The 8570-nt window shown below is 44.2% G+C and overlaps 3 protein-coding genes across 3 annotated transcripts; all 3 read right to left on the bottom strand.

Annotated features, from left to right (window-relative positions):
- Positions 1–274: 274 nt before the first annotated feature.
- Positions 275–1981, bottom strand: AOL_s00091g52 (uncharacterized protein; the record flags this gene model as incomplete). The annotated part of the gene is made up of 1 exon (XM_011125810.1): positions 275–1981. One exon carries the CDS (start codon positions 1979–1981, stop codon positions 275–277), a length of 1707 nt encoding a protein of 568 aa, XP_011124112.1.
- Positions 1982–4324: 2343 nt separating this feature from the next.
- AOL_s00091g51 (uncharacterized protein) lies at positions 4325–5137 on the bottom strand (the record flags this gene model as incomplete). Its single annotated transcript, XM_011125809.1, has 1 exon — positions 4325–5137. The coding sequence occupies one exon, from the start codon at positions 5135–5137 to the stop codon at positions 4325–4327; it is 813 nt and encodes a 270-aa protein (XP_011124111.1).
- Positions 5138–7448: 2311 nt separating this feature from the next.
- On the bottom strand, positions 7449–8378 carry AOL_s00091g50 (uncharacterized protein; the record flags this gene model as incomplete). Its single annotated transcript, XM_011125808.1, has 1 exon — positions 7449–8378. One exon carries the CDS (start codon positions 8376–8378, stop codon positions 7449–7451), a length of 930 nt encoding a protein of 309 aa, XP_011124110.1.
- Between the last annotated feature and the right edge of the window lie 192 nt (positions 8379–8570).

Here is an 8570-nt window from a genome sequence, read left to right as displayed (position 1 = left end):
TGCCGCAAGTGCACTGAAATGTGTTGTGTTGTTTATGTTGTATTATTCATCTTGGCTTGCAGGGCTGGAAGTTCCTCTGAACATATGTTAACATCATGAATTCATACGAACTTGGCCATGCATGGAGTCCGAAAATTTAAATGCTTATCGCATTTACACTTGGGCACTTGTACGCTAAGAAAATAGACGAACTCATGATAGCAGCGAAAGTAAACTAGTGATTCTTAAATACAGGTTTATAGTACAGTTTCAACAAAAATAAATAAAAACCTTTCTATCTCAGTTCCTCCAAGATTGGATCGCAAACTTGGCATGGATTTGACGCGAAACAATAGTAAAAGCGCATGTCGTTTGACCCCTTCTTCTTCCAATACTTTTTGAGTAGCTCGACATCTAATTCATTCTCTCCTATCTCTATTTCGTTTCCATTTTGCCACCGCCAAGTGTATGTCAATAAGCAGCTGTGCTTGAGATCGCTTTCGCCCTGAGTGTGATTTGAAATTTTCCCACATTGAATCGTGGCTAAGGGTATGGATGTGCCTTTGGTGAAAGCTTCTATCTCCTTCCCACTCGCCATTTCCACTGATACAGATCCATCAGCTAATCGAATGCGCTTCATGTACGCGGGTCCTTCTGGAAACTGCATAACAACACATTCCATTTCCGCCAGAGGTATGTGGTAGAGGTCCTGCGTCGAATCTGCTTTCTTCCTTCTTTTGAGAGGTCTCGTTCCCCGAGGCGAGTTAACAGCTCTAGAACCCGAGACTAGATTGGTCTCAGTGTTTCGTTTCCTTTTGTTCATCTTGACCTTGGTCGGATCTACCACCTTATCAGAGGTACGGTATCGACTGCTTGTTTCCTCTTCCATGCCATCAGGAACGCCGATTTCCGACTTAGTATCAGTTAAGTCTACAAATCCGGTAGAAATCTGGGGTGCAGGCGCCATCTCCCTTTCAGTGCTGGTAACTTTAGTGGTGTCTGGCGTATCCCCTTCACCGTCGCTACCCGTTGTTGCAAATTCCAATTCACTTGTCGCAGGTTTCTCTTCATAAGGTACAATTTCAGCTTCGATTTCCTTCGATAAATCGGTTTGCTTTTTGCTATTTAGTATCGGAGTACCGACACACTCTATTTGTGACTGGAGCTTGCCGATCTCAGGGTCGGGCGTAGTCTTCGAATCAGAATCTTCCAGGCCGTCAAGCGTACTGGCCTCTACAGGAGTTGACAACTGGGATCTCACCGCAGCACCATTGTGTACATGGTGGACATATGAACGGCGGTCTTTCGGCTCAAAAACAGATTGCAGTGACATTATATCGTTTACAGCAGGCGCCACTCTTGAGTCTAAGCTGACACTAGTATCAACTGGGGCTGTCGGAATTTTAAGTAGATCTTTCAGTGGTGGAAGTTGAAATAGCACTTCAACACCCTTCGCCTGTGTTGCACTGGGGTTGAGAGGTTTGATGTTGGTGTCGTGGGAGGGATCGTGCAACATCCCGTTCAAAATATGGCTCCCATCTTCTATTCCAAAGTTTTGAGCGGTGCTTCGAGGTGCCATAGGCGCCAGAATCGGCTCATAAGAGGGTAATCCTGCCGCCGTGGCAGTTTCTCGATGCGTTAGGAGCGTTGGCACATCGAAGGTCGTTAAGTTCTCAAACGGAACTGAGTTCCAGCCGATTTGGGACTCTCCATATAGCCCCAACGTCCACGGCATATTTGGTGCCGCAAGCTGAGTTGAAAGGAAATTGTAATTGCTTGCTGGCTCCGAATTTAGGGCAAAAATCCCTTCTTCAGACCAGGCCAGATTGCTGTCGAGTAGTTCGTTGACATGCCCTGAGCTTGATAATTCGATCCCTTCAAGCAAAAGATCAAAAGGCTGATTGAGTTCTGAAGATACAGAGTATTTCTGACTATAGTGGTGAATAGACTCTGGGAACCAATCTTCACCGGCTTGTCTTAAGTCTGTTATTGGATATGCCATCGTGAAAGAAGAAGATGAAGAAGAAGGTTAAGGGACTGAATGATATGGACTGGGTTGAGGTTAAGACAAATGTTGTTGATATTTGAGAGCGGTCAATCTGGTTGTTCAGGAAGTAGAATAGACTTCCGAAAAGGTGGGCACATTGACAATACTTATATAGACATCGAAACCCCTTTCGTCAATTGAAGAAATGAATTATCTCTGAGCTTATACCATAGAAAATGCACAGCCATAGTCTCTGCCTGCAATGTTTCACGATACATGGGGATTACGGAGCGATTGATCATGCAACTTCTATTCTTCGGCTCAAAGGTGGGTAGAAGGCGGTGAGTACTGCCAATGGCTGGTTGCCTTGAGAAGGCCATAGCACAATTATTGCTCAGCTCCGTATTTACAGCCCGCTACGTCCATAGAGAGCTCGTATCTGGATTCTTCAAGCATAGACTCGGGATAGGCAGCTAGCACGGACGGCGGCATAGAATGGCACAACAACTTGAGCGGTTTGTGATACAGCTTGCGTCGTCGACATCCTTCGATGAATTGCAAGAATCTGACGGGACAAGGTTTCCCAATCCTCCTTAAATCTTATTCATAATATCGAAACAATGTTCTGTGAATAGTTCCCTGTGTTGGATTACTACATTCCTGCTTTCTGGCTCCTCTACCGTGCTGCTTCTCCATTTCTCGCTCCTTTGGTTCCCTGCCACACGAGAAACTCGCAGAGCAGCGCAAGCATAGTAGTTGCTCCGCAGACAGGCTTTGTTTGACGAAAAAGTCTCGGTACGACCCAAGCTCGCTCACAAGGTTGCAGAAGTACGTGACATTAGTTAACAAGACATAGGTAGTCTTGTCGCAGCAAGATAGGCTGTTGTTCGCCAAGGACTAACTGTGTTATTCTGAAAACATGCTTGGGTTTGATTTGCAATATTTGGGTCTAGATTGAGCTCCGCCACACCTAATCTTTGATCCACCACTATTGGACGCTCCCCCTGTTATAATTATAGTCCCACGTTGTACCAAAGGAGAGATTCAGAAGTCCTGTCGACGGGTTGTCTTGAGAACCTACAAGTGAGGATAGCGGAAAGTAGATCCTAAGCACGGTTATTTTAACGTGATAATCGCAAAATCAACAGCAAGGATTGGCCACTTTCTGATATTAGTGCGCGGTGGCGCCACTAGATAATTAGATCTGTCTACTAAGTTTTACCCCATCGAGCTGTTCAGCGCCCCTATTACTAAATTAGAACGGGTAAATCAAGATTTTATATCAATTCAAACATAGAACCTTAGCTTAGGCTTCGTGGTTATCAATGATATCGAAATAATCAAGAGTGCCGATCAATTGTAATGGTCATTGGTATTCGAGTCCTCGAGGCCTCTTTCTTACGAATTTTTCCCGTAATATAATTTAAGCCACCATAGGCAATTAGATTTATTTCATCTGACTTAGACCATCCCAATAAAACTTGGCTCGAGGCTGAAACTTTCGACTGATCCGTGAAAAACTTCAAAGCAAGCTCCAAGAATCTTCCCTGGCTATCCCGAATATGGCCAGCCTAGTATCGAGCCGCGTACCCGAAGAAAGGGATGTGCTAAACGAGAGTTTTCGTGTTCTGTCCGTCCTAGCGATGATACTACGCTTGCAGGATGTAGCCGAAGAGTACCTGAAGTCAAGTTTCATCATGTATCAGTCATTGTATCACATCGGACTGCTCCGCCCATTGACACCCACGTACCCTAGTAGCACAGATCTCAACAGTTATACCTGGCACTAGCTGCTTTTAGCGACAGCGCGACGGCAATGCAACAATGTAACAATGATACCGACGTGACGAGGCTATCAGAAACCCGCCGGGTTTTTCAACGTTAAAGATAAGGTGGCATAGTGATTGTAGATATCAAGATCAAAAAATACAATTCTAAGAACGTTGTTTTCTTTGTGTGATTGCCCAAACCTTTTAAAAATTAAGGCTCTTCTGGTCACTACCCCAAACATACATTTTACTGTTGCAACCTTAAAAGGGTCCATGACACATCCATTTATAGGGTGATATTCGACATATATGCATATTCTTTAAAATAATAGACAAACAGGCACAAATTTTCACTAATATTTTACATTAACTCTGTACATGATGGCACAATACTATTACCTGAACCTGCATTAGACAAACGAACGAGCGCCCGCATATTTAGTCTATAGTCAGACTCCAGACATGATTCATTCGCGGCTGCTGCTTCGTGAAACTGTCAGACGACCATGGGCTACTCATATCCAAGTAGGTGATTATGGGATTTACTCTTTGGGCATGAAAATTCTTGCTACACGCGCCTCTTCCCGCTTCAAGCATACCCTCTCATTCTGCGTCGCTCCTTCCTTTTGCGGCGATAATCCGCGAGTACATCCAGGGCGTTGTTGAGACTGCTCCTCGGTAGCCATGTATACTCGTCGTAGCCTTCCCACTTTATCAAGTATTTTCTTTGTTTTCCTCGGGGCTTTCGGCTGGCCACCACTCTCTCAACTTCATATTCATCGTCATCCAGCTGTTCTCCGAGTTGCTGAGGCGCCACAGTATGTGGAAAGTGCGCTTCCACTGCCGATGATATTGTAGTAGCACTAGCCATCTCGTCCTTTTCTGTGGGTGGGAAGTGTTCTATATCTCGTTCAACAATGTGGTGAGTCATGTACGTACTAAATTCGGCAGTAAATAACTCACTGTTATTAGCAGGCATCCCGCTTTGTTCAAACTTCGCTGTGTAGAATTGAGGACTACTCTGAGATACAGTATTGAAGTCTCCAGTCCCCTGATCTGGATGTCTGGTGCCGAACTCGCGATGCCTATAGCTTGGGGAGATATCAATCGGCTCGGAAGGGCTTGGTGCTGTGGCCTTGGCTAAGGTGTCAGAACTGTATTGATATACCTCGGCACTCACATTCCGACCCATTCTAGGGCCGTCTTGTGTATAAGTTTTGTCGCTGGTGTTCATCTTGTACATTTCAAGCTGTGCTTCGTGGACCGCAAAAGTATCATATTCTGCCATTGAACATTCTTTAGAACATGGCTCCATTTGTCTTAGTCCATCAACATGTGAAATAGGATTATCCTCATTTGTGCTCGAGCTTTCGGTGGGATTTAGTAGTTTAGACAATAGCATTTCGAAGGATATGAAATGGCGCTAAGCGGTATAAAGGAATAAAGGACGGGAGATACGTTGTGAAAGGGGAAGCTCGAGATCTAGAGGAAGAAGCCAGAAAAATAGAACTCGTGCAGGATTCTATACGACTTTTTATATTACACTAGAGCCTTAGATAACATATGCACCGCCATCCAAGCCATGTCTACCTCGCTCAGGTTAGTATGCCTAAATGAGACGAATTTGAGGGGAAATTAAATGAAGCCCAGGCAGCAACTTTTACTGACTACATGAAAGTAGTACTTAAGGTTAATTATACTGTACGGTATTAAATTTTTGGAATATGAAAGTCTTTATTTAACAGGCACTTATGGCACACTAATATTTGAGGCCCTATTTCACCAATATATTAAACTTTGAGATGAATACTATAGACTTCACTATAGTTCCGTCGATTTGTAGTGCAAGCATTCTCCGCATCAGTGCAAAGAGACAGGATTAGTTGATTAGAAGTACCGCCTACTACGGAGAGGCTCCCGGGGATCTCTACCTATTAAAGCGCTATCCTAGTCAATACGCGAAAAGTAAAGATTGCTCCTAGACGCCAATCATATATCATATCAATGAAATGAGCACAAAAAAGTAAACAATATGCGAGCTAGTCTGTACACATGGATAAAGACTATTCAGGCCCCATTTGGCCCCGGAGTTAAGTTAGCTGCCACAAATTCCAACATATGTGTCTTGTAACAAAGTTACAGGAGCACAATGAGCACGTGAGCAAAGGGCAGAGATACAGGAGGCCGGTGGCTGGTGGTGCTATGCGAATGAGCTTTTGATTACGGGATCGGGCTAGGCCCGCACGAACTCCGTGCTTATATATACATGGAATATTATTATGCTATATATATCGTGACAATATATAAAGTATTGATGTCCATGTTCGAACGTTTCTTCACGTGATCATACCCACGACCATATTGGGTGGCATCTATTTCAGGGCCTTGGCTGCTTTCTGACCCGTAGACCGCAGCTAGAGTTTCATTAGAAACTAGATCCCGGTATATACCGATTCAGACTTACACCTAGCTAAAGTCCAAGCAACGGCTTACCAGCCCTTCCGACGTCTAGGTACGAAAACAACTAACGTAGGTCTCTCGTATAGTATATATTGGTCGTTTAATCCTAAATTACTTTGCCAGAAGGGGCCTGTTTTTCAATACCGTTCTAATCCAATTTATATGACGAATATTGGCCACGATATCGTATTAATACCGTATTACGCTACAATAACACCGGATTAATCCCACCTAGATTTCCGGAACAGCATATAACCAAAACCCTCCAAGGCCACTAGGTCTAGAGCAAGCAAGAGAGCGACGGCTGATGCAGTGGACGGCCGCGGCCGCCTAGGCCCTTGAAAGTGAGACGTGTACATCTTTATGATGGGACTTACATAACCTTATGTTGATATATTCTACATGGCTCTTGCGAAGTTGTTCGGGAAAATTAAAAAAATGGAATGTCGAAAACATATTAGATACAACTATAGCGTGATTCTAAAGCTACTTTCGTTCGGTGGTGGGAGTTCATGACACTTTCGATGACCAACCATTGCATCAACCGTCATAAACGACTGTCCCGGACAGTCTCCACAAATGATCATCATAAGACGCCCATGCTTTTTAGCCAAATGAGATCTTACCTTTATAACCCAATCCTTATAACAATAGTCAATAGCTCGTAATTTTAATGCCGCTGTACAGGAGTCAATATCGCAGCTAAATAGACTGGGTCGAGAGCGGGTCTCTCTGCACACATATGGCTCCCAGTCTTTGGGTATGACCAGGCTATCAGTACTCCCGAAACAGCCGGGTACGGAATTCGCATGCCTATTTAAGGCATGGCCGCTAAGGAAAACATTCGAGCAAAGATGACACTTATGCGCCTGTACCACTCTAGTATTCTAGTTAGATATTGATGTTATCGATCCCTTATTTACAGGAACAAGTATGCGTGCCTAAGCGGCGGCAGATATCAGATAAGATCGAGACTGGGAAGTAACATGAGAATGACTGATACGCAAGTAGTAGGCCAGCTTATAGTATCATACTTTTTTTATAGCAATCTTAGTATACAATATATAATGATTGTTGATATATTATCATTTACTATTAAAATTTTGTTTAGTCGTACCTGCAATGAAAAAGGGAAAAGTCAAGAGGGAAAACTGATATATGCGCATGCTCATTTGGTTCAATCGCGTTGCCATAGAAGATCGAGGTGTACATACATTTGTGGTATTTCTAGATTTGATCCGCCAACTCCTGGCTCAACAGACAAACTTGTATCTACTGGGTTCGTTCGTTCCTACTTGGAAATTCCAGCTCTCTTTCGAATTCTCGATGGTTGCGTCTTGTCTACCGTCGAGCTCCGATGTGTGTCGCGGAGAAACTGCAGCGCTGGCCGGGCGACCGATATCTAGGATAAGCAGATCTCGACCCGCGACGCATACACAACCCGTATTAGCCGAGGGAAAGTTGTTATCCATATCGAGCGTCATTTCCCCACCGGGCCTGGTATCATCCAAGGCTTGCCCGCCCGCCAGAAAACGAGCGTTAGAATTATAGAGCCGGAATTCATGCCAGAGCGCCAAAAGATCGTCGGACAGCTGGCGCAATGCCCCAATTGAAAATGACATGCTGGCCTGGACCTGTATGATTTCATCCTTTGTCATGTTCTTGCAGCGCCGCCCAAGGAGTAGTATAGTTGATTCCAAGCCAAGCAAAACGAATCGATGAACTTCGGGAATTTCATAGCAAAGCGCGAGTCCCTGAGGAGATAGAATACATCTGCGGAGTACGTCGATAGATGTCTTCCATGGTGAAACATCGGGAATCGCTTTTGGATGCTGGGAAATGGACAAAAGAAGCGTTTTAAAGCTGAGAAAAAAGTTCCGCAGGGTGATTTCCGTAGGGAGTTTAAGGAAACAGGTTGCGGTGAATGTCAATTCCCGTATCTCTTTATCCAGCTGCTGTTTATGAGCCGACAGATGGCCTAAATCCTGATTATCGGTCCTAGTCCTAGAATTCCTGTCCTTTTCTGATTGAAACTGTACCCCTTTATCGTTAAGAGTTGCTAAGAAACAATCGAGGACCGAAAAAGGCGTTTGTATAGGCGTTTCGGTAAACCGTAGAGCTGAAAGCCCTAGTGCCGCGGCAATTTCTTGACGTTCAAGATGGCTTCGTTGTCTGCTGTTCATGTCGTATGTCGAAAAATCCGGACGTATCAATAATGGTATGTAGAACGGACGAGTTAAAGATTGGGAATTTTAGGTGCGTCGCGCACTATCGAAAGGCAGAGTGCATTAGAATGTTAGACTTTCATCACATCGCATGATTATGGTAACTGACCGAAATAGAAATTTACCGATGAAATCTTATTGGATTGGATT

Source organism: Orbilia oligospora (assembly GCF_000225545.1).
Source record: "Orbilia oligospora ATCC 24927 unplaced genomic scaffold scaffold00091, whole genome shotgun sequence".
NCBI lineage: Eukaryota > Fungi > Ascomycota > Orbiliomycetes > Orbiliales > Orbiliaceae > Orbilia > Orbilia oligospora.
This window is presented reverse-complemented; position numbering and strand designations above follow the sequence as displayed.